We start from the raw sequence: 14,956 nt of genomic DNA on the forward strand, positions 1-14,956 counted from the left end.
GCAATATCACTGGCTACACCTTTCACAGTCAGCCAATAGACGTGCTTGATACAAAGCACCAACTTTTGTCGTATTTGTTTGTAGAGATGTCTACAGGGGAGGTCACTCTTAGCTTTTCTTTACCGAGCTGCTGTCTAAGTGCTTCGTGTGTGCGAACCAAGAGTGGAGCTTCTCTTTCTGTCTATTTGTGGTGTTACATAAAGTTTGGAGTGAACTATGTGTGCAATCCGAACGAACCTCATTAAATGTGTTGTACATTCAGAGACAAAAGTATACACTTACAAATAGGGCCATTTTCGTTGAATGTAACTGACATTTTATAATTATACTATAATTTATAGAAATTTGAAGTGTTCTTCTCATGACGCCTCCATCGAGAGTGGGCGATATACTTTAGTCCCGAGAACAGAAAGACTGTGTAAGTTTTGTAATATCCTAGCTATCGAATGCGAATATTACTTTTCGCTTGTATGTCCATTCTACTCGTGTGTATTGTATTAATGAGGAAAATAATATTATATTCCAATGTTTGTTAAAGAATAAAGACAAGTTAATTATACAACACAAGTCTGTATACCACACATATGTACAGACACTTATTTATGAGTATTGCTTAAAATGTATACACTATAGGAGCTTAAAGTGCTTAAATAAAGTCTGATTGACAGAGAAGTATGTATATGCTTATACAAGTGAATGTCTTTTGGTATGACCCTCCACTACATGATATCACCAAATAATCAATAAACTTGAAACTTGTTATTATTACTCACACATCTGTAACAACAATAATAATAATACATGTAGTGACATGTTTCAACTTCACTGGTTTCTCTTGTAGCAATCGTTACAAACATGTAATGAAAGACATTTTTTACAGACGGTTATTCTTTCAGCCGTTTCTTTTGGTGCTAGAAATGACATGATTTTTGTTAACTTACAGGTTGTCCCGTCGTTGATGAGTTGGGTAGAAGTTGTGTTTCCTTGTTGCATTAGTTTTTGAGGATATTTGGTAAGGTTTGGTTTCCAGATGTGTGGCTGAAACATCTCCACAATTTCAAACATGGCTGCAGTTAAGTCATTTGCCTCTTCGGGCAGTACAGCTAACATTGTCTTCATTGATTTCTAAAGCTACTTCATTGTATGAAGTTACTTTGAGTGAAATTTCGTCTTAAGCATCCTTTATCTTAGGAGTGACACATGATAAAGAGAGTATTACCATTATGTGTTTTTCCATATCGTCAGAAAAAGCCAGCAATATACATTTTTTGTTTCTACTTTGTGATATTTACGGAAACACACAGGGGTCATAGCCTCTGTTACTAAACACTATATATTACTGGTGTAACAGTGAACTCCCTGTAACTCCACTCATTTATCATGTATCAGCCAATCAGCTGGTAAAATATGTTGCATATCAGCAATTTAACAGATATTTCAATGGGTTTTTTTCAAATGAACCCCATTGTTTAATTTTCATTAAAGGTTAAACTCTATATTCTCTACCTGGAAGATATTCAATTGCAAGTTGTCGTTATAAATAATCCTGTACGTGTATTGTTATTATTACACAAGTCAGCCAATGAATATAGCCTGTATGTGTTAGCCAGTATACATGTGGACATGTTCACTATATTTAGTCTGCAACATTTTGTGAATGGGCTGGTGTTTGATGTCAGACCCAGAGCGCCAGATAACTTTTTGAGCAATTGAGTTTTACTCTAGGGTTTCGATTTTAATTGGGTTGTTACATTTTTCATTGGGTAACCAATAATTTTTCACTCTTCTATTCATCACTCTGTTGGATTTTTCCCAAAATTAGTGAACATTTTAAGATTTAAAAAAATAAAATAATGTTTTAGATGTATACAACTGTTCTAAATATAAAGGCTTAACTCGGAAAGTAAATGAGCTCGTAATTGTGTTTCGGAAATTAGCTTCTTTGTACGCATGCTGAAAAAGCTTCATTGGGTATTTACATGTGCTGTTTTTATTCATTTGAGTTTATCATTTAATGCATGCATTTCTGTATGAAAGTTAATTGAAAGTAATTGGGTTTTGAATATTTTTTAGGGGTATTTTACACAAATACGCTCTGGGTTATGACAACACACTGCGGAATCTGGATGATGGTTGTGGAGCGTGTGTACCAGACAGCCGGAGATATACATTCATGTCCACATCATCGCTGCTTACATGCAGGCGGAATTAAACTACAATGGTTCAGTTCGAGGGTACAAGGGTGGAACTGTTCATTATTTCAACAGAACCGCAGCCATTGTAGCAGCACATTCAAGGCTTTTATATCACTGAACTTAACCATACTTGCAGTAGAAAAAGACGACAGGAAAAGCTGAAAACTTCCACCAGTCTCTCACTGACGTGCGTGTGTGTACACACGTATTGCAGGACCACATTACACCGAGCTTGTTTATCAATGTAAACAGGGACATGTTATTGAACAAAGCTCCACTATGATTGACTGCTGAGAGGAATGGATACGTTACATTTCCCTGTTTCTGAAAACATGAAAAACCGGACATGTCCTGAATGAGGTTTTAGGTTTAAAAAAAAAATGACAAAAGTGAATTAACTTTGTCCTCCAAAACACATGAACGTCTGGGAATTATACTTCAGATTTGTAAATTGAAGACTTCAAGAGATTTCTTAAATCTTCATTCTAGTTTGGAGTTAGAGCAGTTTGAAATGATTGTACTGTAAAACGTAAGCGAATATACCTGGCACGTATTACTATAAAGAAAAACAAATCCATTGGTTCTGACGGAACCTTTTAGATTATATATTCCTGAGGCTCATGGCAAGGTTGTTTAAGTAGTTTAGGAGGTCCTGTCTATTGGACAACAGGGGGAGGGAGGTCCTGTCTACTGGACAACAAGGATAGAGAGGTCCTGTCTACTGGACAACAGGGGAGGGACGTCCCGTCTATTGGACAACAGGGGGAGGGAGGTCCTGTCTACTGGACAACAAGGATAGGGAGGTCCTGTCTACTGGACAACAAGGATAGAGAGGTCCTGTCTACTGGACAACAGGGGGAGGGAGGTCCTGTCTACTGGACAACAGGGGAGGGACGTCCTGTCTATTGGACAACAGGGATAGGGAGGTCCTGTCTACTGGACAACAGGGATAGGGAGGTCGTGTCTGCTGGACAACAGGGATAGGGAGGTCCTGTCTACTGGACAACAAGGATAGGGAGGTCCTGTCTACTGGACAACAGGGATAGGGAGGTTCTGTCTATTGGAAAACAGGAGGCAAGAGGGCCTGTCTGCTGGACAACAAGGGGAGGGAGGTCCTGTCTACTGGACAACAGGGGGAGGGAGGTCCTGTCTACTGGACAACAAGGATAGAGAGGTCCTGTCTACTGGACAACAGGGGAGGGACGTCCTGTCTATTGGACAACAGGGGGAGGGAGGTCCTGTCTACTGGACAACAGGGGAGGGACGTCCTGTCTATTGGACAACAGGGATAGACAGGTCATGTCTGCTGGACAACAGGGGGAGGGAGGTCCTGTCTACTGGACAAAAAGGATGGAGAGTTCCTGTCTACTGGACAACAAGGATAGGGAGGTCCTGTCTACCGGACAACAGGGATAGGGAGGTCCTGTCTACTGGACAACAGGGATAGGGAGGTTCTGTCTACTGGACAACAGGAGGCAAGAGGGCCTGTCTGCTGGACAACAAGGATAGGGAGGTCCTGTCTATTGGACAACAGGTGGAGGGAGGTCCTGTCTACTGGACAACAAGGATAGACAGGTCATGTCTACTGGACAACAAGGATAGGGAGGGCCTGTCTACTGGACAACAAGGATAGAGAGGTCCTGTCTACTGGACAACAAGGAAAGGGAGGTCCTGTCTACTGGACAACAGGGGGAGGGAGGTCCTGTCTATTGGACAACAGGGGGAGGGAGGTCTTGTCTACTGGACAACAAGGATAGAGAGGTCCTGTCTACTGGACAACAAGGATAGGGAGGGCCTGTCTACTGGACAACAAGGATAGAGAGGTCCTGTCTACTGGACAACAAGGATAGAGAGGTCCTGTCTACTGGACAACAAGGATAGGGAGGTCCTGTCTACTGGACAACAAGGATAGGGAGGTCCTGTCTACTGGACAACAAGGATAGGGAGGTCCTGTCTACTGGACAACAAGGATAGGGAGGTCCTGTCTACTGGACAACAAGGATAGGGAGGGCCTGTCTACTGGACAACAAGGATAGGGAGGTCCTGTCTACTGGACAACAAGGATAGGGAGGTCCTGTCTACTGGACAACAAGGATAGGGAGGGCCTGTCTACTGGACAACAAGGATAGGGAGGTCCTGTCTACTGGACAACAGGGGGAGGGAGGTCCTGTCTACTGGACAACAAGGATAGGGAGGTCCTGTCTACTGGACAACAAGGATAGGGAGGGCCTGTCTACTGGACAACAAGGATAGGGAGGTCCTGTCTACTGGACAACAAGGATAGGGAGGTCCTGTCTACTGGACAACAAGGATAGGGAGGGCCTGTCTACTGGACAACAAGGATAGGGAGGTCCTGTCTACTGGACAACAGGGGGAGGGAGGTCCTGTCTACTGGACAACAAGGATAGAGAGGTCCTGTCTACTGGACAACAAGGATAGGGAGGTCCTGTCTACTGGACAACAAGGATAGGGAGGTCCTGTCTACTGGACAACAAGGATAGGGAGGGCCTGTCTACTGGACAACAAGGATAGGGAGGTCCTGTCTACTGGACAACAGGGGGAGGGAGGTCCTGTCTACTGGACAACAAGGATAGAGAGGTCCTGTCTACTGGACAACAAGGATAGGGAGGTCCTGTCTACTGGACAACAAGGATAGGGAGGGCCTGTCTACTGGACAACAAGGATAGGGAGGTCCTGTCTACTGGACAACAGGGGGAGGGAGGTCCTGTCTACTGGACAACAAGGATAGAGAGGTCCTGTCTACTGGACAACAGGGGGAGGGAGGTCCTGTCTGCTGGACAACCGGGGGGAGGGAGGTCCTGTCTACTGGACAACAAGGATAGAGAGGTCCTGTCTACTGGACAACAGGGGGAGGGAGGTCCTGTCTATTGGACAACAGTGGGAGGGAGGTCCTGTCTACTGGACAACAATGATAGGGAGGTCCTGTATACTGGACAACAAGGATAGAGAGGTCCTGTCTACTGGACAACAGGGGGAGGGAGGTCCTGTCTACTGGACAACAAGGATAGAGAGGTCCTGTCTACTGGACAACAGGGGGAGGGAGGTCCTGTCTATTGGACAACAGTGGGAGGGAGGTCCTGTCTACTGGACAACAATGATAGGGAGGTCCTGTCTACTGGACAACCGAGGGAGGGAGGGAGGGAAGGAGGTCCTGTCTACTGGACAACTGGGGAAGGGAGGTCCTGTCTACTGGACAACAGGGGGAGAGAGGTCCTCTCTATTGGACAACAGGGGGAGGGAGGTCCTGTCTACTGGACAACTGGGGAAGGGAAGGAGGCCCTGTCTACTGGACAACCGAGGGAGGGGGGTCCTGTCTACTGGACAACAGGGGGAGGGAGGTCCTCTCTACTGGACAACAGGGGGAGGGAGGTCCTGTCTACTGGACAACTGGGGGAGGGAGGTCCTGTCTACTGGACAACCGAGGGAGGGAGGGAGGGAAGGAGGTCCTGTCTACTGGACAACTGGGGAAGGGAGGTCCTGTCTACTGGACAACAGGGGGAGAGAGGTCCTCTCTATTGGACAACAGGGGGAGGGAGGTCCTGTCTACTGGACAACTGGGGAAGGGAAGGAGGCCCTGTCTACTGGACAACCGAGGGAGGGGGGTCCTGTCTACTGGACAACAGGGGGAGGGAGGTCCTCTCTACTGGACAACAGGGGGAGGGAGGTCCTGTCTACTGGACAACTGGGGGAGGGAGGTCCTGTCTACTGGACAACCGAGGGAGGGAGGGAGGGAAGGAGGTCCTGTCTACTGGACAACTGGGGAAGGGAGGTCCTGTCTACTGGACAACAGGGGGAGAGAGGTCCTCTCTATTGGACAACAGGGGGAGGGAGGTCCTGTCTACTGGACAACTGGGGAAGGGAAGGAGGCCCTGTCTACTGGACAACCGAGGGAGGGGGGTCCTGTCTACTGGACAACAGGGGGAGGGAGGTCCTCTCTACTGGACAACAGGGGGAGGGAGGTCCTGTCTACTGGACAACTGGGGGAGGGAGGTCCTGTCTACTGGACAACCGAGGGAGGGAGGGAGGGAAGGAGGTCCTGTCTACTGGACAACCGAGGGAGGGGGGTCCTGTCTACTGGACAGCTGGGGAAGGGAGGTCCTCTCTACTGACAACATGGGGGGGGGGGGGGGGGGGGGAGGTCGTGTCTACTGGACAACTGAGGGAGGTCCTGTCTACTGACAACAGGGGGAGGGAGGTCGTGTCTACCGGACAACTGAGGAAGGGAGGGAGGTCATGTCTTCTGGACAATAGGGAGAGGGAGGTTCTGTCTACTGGACAACAGGTGGAGGGAGGCCCGGTCTAATAGACAACAGGGATAGGGAGGCCCGGTCTACTGGACACCAGGGGTAGGAAGGGCCTGTCTACTGGACAACAGGAGGAGAGAGGGCCTGTCTGCTGGACAACAAGGATAGGGAGGTCCTGTCTACTGGACAACAGGGAGAGGGAGGGAGGTCCTGTCTACTGGACAACAGGGGGAGGGAGGTCCGGTCTACTGGACAACGGGAAGGGAGGGAGGTCCTGTCTACTGGACAACTTGGGGAGGGAGGTGGTCAAAGTTCATCATAACCAACACGACATGTATCACAGGGATGGTCAAAGTTCATCCAACCGACAAGCCATCTAGTACAGGGGTGGTAAAATAATGTTTAATAAAAAGTATTGTTTCATACTAAACTACATTTACATTAATGTTTCATACTGAACTACATTTATAGTAATGTTTCATACTATTCTAGATTTACAGTAATGTTTCACACTATTCTAGATTGACAGTTATGTTTCATACTAAGCTAGATTTTCTGTCATGTTTCATAGTAACCTAGATTTACAGTAATGTTTCAAACTAAACTAGATTTACAGTAAAGTTTCATACAAAACTAGATTTACAGTAATATTTCATACTAAACTAGATTTACAGTGATGTTTCATGCCAAACTAGATTTACAGTAATGTTTCATGCTAAACTAGATTGACAGTAATGTTTCATGCCAAACTAGATTTACAGTAATGTTTCATGCTAAACTAGATTTAAGGTAATGTTTCATGCTAAACTAGTTTGACAGTAACGTTTCACACAAACTAGATTTACAGTAATGTTTCACACTGAGCTAGATTTAGAGTAATGTTTCATACTAAACTAGATTGACAGTAATGTTTTATACTAAGCTAGATTTAGAGTAATGTGTCATACTAAGCTAGATTTAGAGTAATGTTTCATACTAAACTAGATTTACAGTAATGTTTCATACTAAACTAGATTTACAGTAATGTTTCATACTAAGCTAGATATACAGTAATGTTTTATACTAAGCTAGATTTACAGTAATGTTTTATACTAAGCTAGATATACAGTAATGTTTCATACTAAGCTAGATACACAGTAATGTTTTATACTAAGCTAGATACACAGTAATGTTTCATACTAAGCTAGATATACAGTAATGTTTCATACTAAGCTAGATATACAGTAATGTTTCATACTAAGCTAGATATACAGTAATGTTTCATACTAAGCTAGATACACAGTAATGTTTCATACCAAGCTAGATATACAGTAATGTTTCATACTAAGCTAGATATACAGTAATGTTTTATACTAAGCTAGATTTACAGTAATGTTTTATACTAAGCAAGATATACAGTAATGTTTTATACTAAGCTAGATATACAGTAATGTTTCATACTAAGCTAGATATACAGTAATGTTTCATACTAAACTAGATTTACAGTAATGTTTCATACTAAGCTAGATATACAGTAATGTTTCATACTAAGCTAGATACACAGTAATGTTTTATACTAAGCTAGATACACAGTAATGTTTCATACTAAGCTAGATATACAGTAATGTTTCATACTAAGCTAGATATACAGTAATGTTTCATACTAAGCTAGATATACAGTAATGTTTCATACTAAACTAGATTTACAGTAATGTTTCATACTAAGCTAGATATACAGTAATGTTTCATACTAAGCTAGATTTACGATAATGTTTCATACTAAGCTAGATATACAGTAATGTTTCATACTAAGCTAGATATACAGTAATGTTTCATACTAAGCTAGATATACAGTAATGTTTCATACTAAACTAGATTTACAGTAATGTTTCATACTAAGCTAGATTTACAGTAATGTTTCATACTAAGCTAGATATACAGTAATGTTTCATACTAAACTAGATTTACAGTGGTGTTTCATACTAAGCTAGATATACAGTAATGTTTCATGCTAAGCTAGATATACAGTAGTGTTTCATACTAAACTAGATTGACAGTAATGTTTCATACTAAGCTAGATATACAGTGGTGTTCCCTGGAGTATATACGAATGCTTCAGCCACCTCGGTGAGGCCCGGCGGACCATGCACCCAGTCAGTACACAGCGGTACATCCTGGTGCTGTCGGCGAGGAGCGTCACTATATCAGGGTGCACGGGGTAAACTATATTGAATTAGCTGATGTTCAGAAACACGGGAACCACTCCGCTCACTGTTGCCATTGTTGAAAAAGACACTTTAGGCCTGCGGTGAATTTACGATATTCACACGTGTGAGGAGACAACGTGTGGACTACTCTCCGACATACGATGATCACTGGAAGAACAGTCGTGTATATTGAAAGACAACATCATTGTACTCATAGCTCTACGTTAATAATAAATGTGATTAACTGGACTAGTAGGTTTGTTTTTTTATAAACTGACCAATCTACTGACTAAACAACATAGCAACTATCAAGACCTGGAAACTTGATGCCATTTCAATCAGGTAAAGTCCTTTCTCCAAAACGAAAGGAAGTTAGTATTAGATACTTGTACTGAAGTATGATTTCTGAGTGTTCCTGCGCAAAGTTTAGGTTAAGTAGTTTACCTACCATTGTCACTTGTATGTTTTGATAAGCGCACGTGACAGCTGAGTGAGTGACCGTCCTCCACCTCCCACCCCCCTCCTCAGCGCGGGATGCTGTCAGTCGTGTTTCCTCGGAAGTTGTCAGTCCAGCTTTAAACACAAGCAATTTGTTTTTCCTCACAGGGGGAACAGATAGTTGTATTCCGAAAAATTTATCGATATTTTGTGTTTAGAATTTCAAGGACAGTTAATATTTTTCAGATGGAATAACACATTTTTCGTCAATTCAGTGGCAGATTATTTCTTAACAACCCTGAAGATAACATGATCCCAAACAGGCTACGATGTGTGCAACGGTAGCTGCTTTTAAATTAATATGTTTGAAGTTGATACAGATAAACTATAAACACCACACGTTGTTGAGAGATAAATATCGGACATCCTGATTCTCGTGACGGACATTCCCCGTGTTAGCATGACGGCGTATAATCATTTTAATTTCACACCGCAACAATGCGATTTATTTTACTGGAGATTCTTATCTCATAAGCGCGGATTTTTTTAATGGGAATATTTATTTTCTTTGTAAAAATTAAAATTTCATGAACGTTATTAACATGTCCTCAACAGGTGGGATGTCTATGATTCTATATTGTTGTTTCAAGTGATGTATTTATTCTGTTTCGTTCAATTGATGTCACATTGCTGAAGTGGTCGCCGAGGGGTCATTATATCACCTCAAAATATATTTTAAAATAAATGCAGAATAGTGTAAGGATATCCGGAAGAAGAAATGATTATTTCGTCACGGATTAGGTTTAATTTTATTAATAGTGACATAAAAGAATTAAGAAAGGCAGACACACCTAATTGCTAAGTACATATGTATACCCGGGGTGATACCCCGGGCAAGCAGGACGCACCCTGGCGAGGCGTAGAACCTCAGCATTAGAGACATTTAGTGCCTTGATTTCAGGATATTCATCTTCATTTTGTACCCCGGAATCAACGCTACCCCACTGAGCTCGGACAACTGACAGCGGACAATTCTACATTGTGTATACACCTGTGTGCGCGCATCTTCAAGTGAGACGTTAAGGGTTGAAAGCCTAGGATATGTTAAACAGGGGACCACTCCTAGCTGGTATTTTTATTGTCATCATTCTTTTCGACACCATCGTAAAAGTAGTAACGCTTGTACTACTATGAAGATTAAAGTGAAATCTTTATTTTATCATATCCAGAATTAACAGAAAAACTCCAAGCTTTTATGTTAGGATTAAGTAGGTTGTATTTTTATTTTCGTTTTGTAAATATTAAAAAGATTGAAACGAAATAATATATGCAGCATAAAAAAGAAGAGAAAATTATTCCCGACAACGGAAAAGAAATACATGTACAAGCAATTAGAGACACATATCCAAAATATATAGTATTCCAAAGATTAATATAACCATATTTAATTCTAGAGGTAAATGTATACAAGTTTCCCTTCACGTGAACAATCCCAATTCTACTTGTAGCTTCACCCTTGGAAAACAGTGTTACCACAATAAATATTGTAGCCTGATTGTTGTTTTGTCAGATACGCGATGTGCCAGCGTCGTGATCCGGCAGACGGACACACTTCACCATCAGGCGAGGATTCTGGACGAGGGGTGGGGCGCCCGCGCGCGCGCGTGTGTGTGTGTGCATAGGGCGGGGGAGGTGGTGGGGGGACTATATTTTGATATTACCAAGTCTTAATGAACGTTTCACATATTATCAATCCTTACAGCTAGTGTCCTTACATTTCGTTTTACTGTAGGTTGCTTGATGATTTTTTTCACGTGGGTTTCAAGACATTTATGTTTCTTGAAATATAGAAACAATATGTAATTTTACCACATAAAATATAAACAGAAAGAAAGAAAACTTAAATTCGATAATTATACTTATTTATTCCTTTGTCTAAAATGTTTTTTTCTAATATTTGAAATTGATGTAAGCGAGAATCGAGTCCCACCTCCCTCTGAGTGGCGCTATTGAACTGTCCACGCAACGCAGCCGCCCCACCTCACACACAAGCTGCCAATACTGGCACCGAGAACTTCCATATTCTCTGCACGTGTTTTCTCAGCCCGGGGGTGGGGTGCGCGTGCTAGGGGTAGAGTCAACACGTCACTCGGAGATGCAGCTTTACCTCCCTCCATCGTAGATTCCTGGAACATATATTGCCATCCATAAAATCTGAAAAAGGTGACGAAAATAGTAACTTTACGAAATAGTTTTGAGAACATTGTCCCAAGTTGGATACTTCTCGTGTATGTAGTTTATAGGCGGGGGTCAAATTACAACGCCGGTTGTGGTCCCCAGGGTTAAAATTTGAATGTTGCTGTGAAGGGGCGGATCCTCGTTAGCTAGCGTCGTCAGAACATTGTGTGTGTGGCTGGGGGCAGTCCCGTCAAGGCAGCTGTTAGCGGGACGGGTGTGATTGGATCAGATCCCCAGGGGGTTGAGATGCGACTCAAAGACGAGCCCCGCCCCCTCTTTTGACTGGCGAAGTAGCAGGCTCTTTGCCCCGACCGATCCTTATATAGGTAGCGAGAAGTGGCAAGGTGAGTCGAGTGATCGCAGCCCACACAGATACTTCGCCACAAGGTTTAACACTGCCACCCCTCTGTCAGCTTTGCCTGGGTGTACTACAAGGACTTATACCGTCATCCGACTGTTTGCTGTGCCTGGGTGTACTACAAGGACTTATACCGTCACCCCACTGTCGCCAGAACCACACTCTGCCTGGACATACTCTTGTGTAGAGACCTGTGCCATCATGGAGAGTAAGGAAATGTACCCTAGCAGTGACAATGAACACATTTCTGTGGACTGTGATTCCGATTTCAGCGACGACGCGAGCGACGTTTCGTCTGACCGCTTCCTTCTGAGGGCCAAGAGGAAGGGTCAGCTCGCCAGTAAGTGCCTCAGTGAGAATGAGCTGCAGGATCTCAGACTCAAGATCAACAGCCGGGAAAGGAAGCGCATGCATGATCTCAACTCCGCGTTGGACGGCTTGAGGGAGGTGATGCCCTATGCCCATGGCCCGTCGGTAAGGAAGCTGTCTAAAATCGCCACACTCCTTCTCGCCAAGAACTACATCCTGATGCTGAGCAGCTCCCTAGAGGAGATGAAGAAGCTCGTCAGCGACATCTACCAGAGTCACCATCACACACGTGCCACCGCCCCCGCCCCGCACGTGCACACACAACTCCCCGTCATGCCGCCCCTGCCCCCGCTCCCCCAGACCATCGCCGGCCTGTCGTCACCGGAACTTCCTCGTGTTTCGACAGTCACAGTCAAAGATCCGTCTCATGCAATCACATCCTCATCCCTCGCGCACGACCGCTCCCTGATGTACGGACGCTGGCCGGCCCCTGCCTGCGCGTGCAGTCAGTGCTCGGCGGAATCTGTGCGGGCGCCCTTCACAGCCTTCGTCCATAAATACCCAAGTCATCTCTCAGCTGCCAACACGTTCAGGAAATAAACAACACTGTGTGTACATGTGTATATAGATGTGTGTATATATTTATGTAAAATAATCTCGGAAGTTTGCCGTGAAACAGACTTACGTCTTGAGGTTCCGTCAGTAGGCCGACTTGTGTCCCCCAACAAATTCCCCGCAATCACAGCGATGTGACACGTGTGCCATGAGCTAATGTCAAACGCTGAACATTGAACGATTTCCTGTGAAGACCCAGGTCCGCCAGGGCGACTGTCTCCGCCTACAGTATGTATTGATGATATTTTTGTATGAACTGATTCGCCATATGTTTGAGTGCTGGTGTAGGGTGAATCTACACATTGTGCCTTTGAGCTTTATTGTTTGTGATAAAAGACCGGAATATATTGAAATGAAATAAATCTAAATCATGTTAAATGATTTTTAAAGAAACCAAAGCCTTTGTCTTGTATAACATGTTTCCATGCCCATCTTGGCGCTGTCTTTTTTACGCTTCAATATAACCTTTTTCAGTTTTGTTGAAAATCCACAAATAAGACTGCTTTTCCTTTTTTTCTGTTTTTAGTGGTAGAATACTTTTCAACGTAATACATTTAAGAGAACTCGGAAACACTTACAATCACAAACAATGGCAGAGATGGGTCAGGTTATCAAGGGATGCGCGAGATGAACCATCCCCGAACTGCAGCAATAGACTGACAGGAAATAAGCAAAATGGGGCCTGCATAAAAATGATTAAGTGACAAATATATGACAAAGGATGAGTTAACCTCGGTGATGCCAGCGGCTGCACCCCATCTGGTGATCGCAGGGAGCAGCATGGTTTACTGTTTGTCTGGATATAATGGATACATTTTCCAAAGAAATACAAACGACATTTAAAGTTTATTTGCCGGCGTACAACAAACGCGGGACCCCGAGATGCGTTGTGCAGTCACACTACCGACAGTGTCCGACGGAAACAATTTAAAAGACAGAATATCATCGCCGAAGGTGTATTAACTCAACGTACTTGCAATGCATTAACCCAAGAATATCAGCTGCAGAGATTTATTAAATCAACGTAATTGTAGCAAATAAACCCCCAAATATCGTGACCAGAAAAGTACATGCTTATAGAGTTTTCTCTCGAGTTACAATTGTAGTGTCCAGCTGCATCAAAGTCTTATCTACATCCACATCAACGTGTCCCGACGGGGATGCTGATGGTGATGATGATGATGATGATGATAACGATGATGACGATGATGATGCTGTCAGTTACTAAATAACACACAGGAAGATGTAGCTGCGGCAGTTATTTCTTTCCTTCTTTAAGGGGAAAAGAAAGAAATCTTTGAAAGTGGAAATATCTATTGTTTGCCAAAATACATGATTACGTCCAACACTTGACGTAGAAATTACAGATATGTATTTCAAGCGAAGTTGAACCGTAGTATTCAAAAGAATGTTCCTTTCTTATCGATACACTCGACAGCGCTACGATATTGCATTTTTTTATGAGTACAATTCAAAATGAAAACGTTTACAGAATATTCGGCACGTCTGTACGTCCCTCTGTGCCCTCTCCTCGCCACGCTGTGGAGCAGACACGTGGAAGACAATGGGGCGAAGTCAGTGTTTAAATATTTTTCAGTTTGAAATGAAAAGTGAAACGAGATCAGTAAACAAGCCGAGAGACTATTTTGAATATTTGTTCCTTGAAAACTTAATTACAGCATATGACTCCAGATATGACGAATACCGCAGCCAAAAGGAGTACCCCGTGATCTGTGTAACAATGCGCATAATACAAACACAACGAACGACTGAGTAACGATATAGATATAGCTGAGTAACGATGTGGACAATACCAAAATTGTTAAATGATTTACAATTCTAACTTTTCAGGTGTGGTGAAAGAATACAGGGAAGTTATATTAATAATTTTATCAGTACTTTCAACTTAAATGCATCTGTATGAGCTCTGACTCTTGTCTGTAACTGCTCAGCAATAATAATAAGAAGAAGAACTTTCTGTCCCTTTTGACAGTAATGTGATTAACAAGATTGAGGAAAAACATGGCAAATATGCAGACCTCGCTTTCAAAATGTCACACTTGCATCCCAAGTACCAAGTTGTCCGACTCCCCATTGTTCTCGGTGCCTTAGGTTTGGTACCTCCCAATCGGTTGACTGACATCGGGAGAGTACCCGGGTTTGCTTTAATAATAATAATAATAATAATATTAATAATCATAATAGTAATAATAATAATAATAATAATGCACTTCCACGCAACTGCGCCTAGGTTAAGAAATAGTCGACATGAATAATAATATTTTTACGTATGGAAGGTAGTTGAATAGCAAAAATATTTTATACACGATTATGTACAATGTGTGTTCATGA

At 43.1% G+C, this 14,956-nt stretch overlaps 1 protein-coding gene across 1 annotated transcript; it reads left to right on the forward strand.

Annotated features, from left to right (window-relative positions):
* Positions 1-11,658: 11,658 nt before the first annotated feature.
* LOC124137352 (oligodendrocyte transcription factor 2-like) lies at positions 11,659-12,997 on the forward strand. Its single transcript, XM_046503618.2, has one exon. The coding sequence runs from the start codon at positions 11,882-11,884 to the stop codon at positions 12,587-12,589; it is 708 nt and encodes a 235-aa protein (XP_046359574.2). The 5' UTR covers positions 11,659-11,881; the 3' UTR covers positions 12,590-12,997.
* The last annotated feature ends 1,959 nt before the right edge of the window (positions 12,998-14,956 follow it).

Source organism: Haliotis rufescens, unplaced genomic scaffold (assembly GCF_023055435.1).
Source record: "Haliotis rufescens isolate VD_foot unplaced genomic scaffold, xgHalRufe1.0.p SCAF_26, whole genome shotgun sequence".
Lineage (NCBI taxonomy): Eukaryota > Metazoa > Mollusca > Gastropoda > Lepetellida > Haliotidae > Haliotis > Haliotis rufescens.

Bases quoted from the DNA above. Each gene is read 5' to 3' on its own strand.
- LOC124137352 (XM_046503618.2), top strand. From the start codon at position 11,882: ATGGAGAGTAAGGAAATGTACCCTAGCAGTGACAATGAACACATTTCT.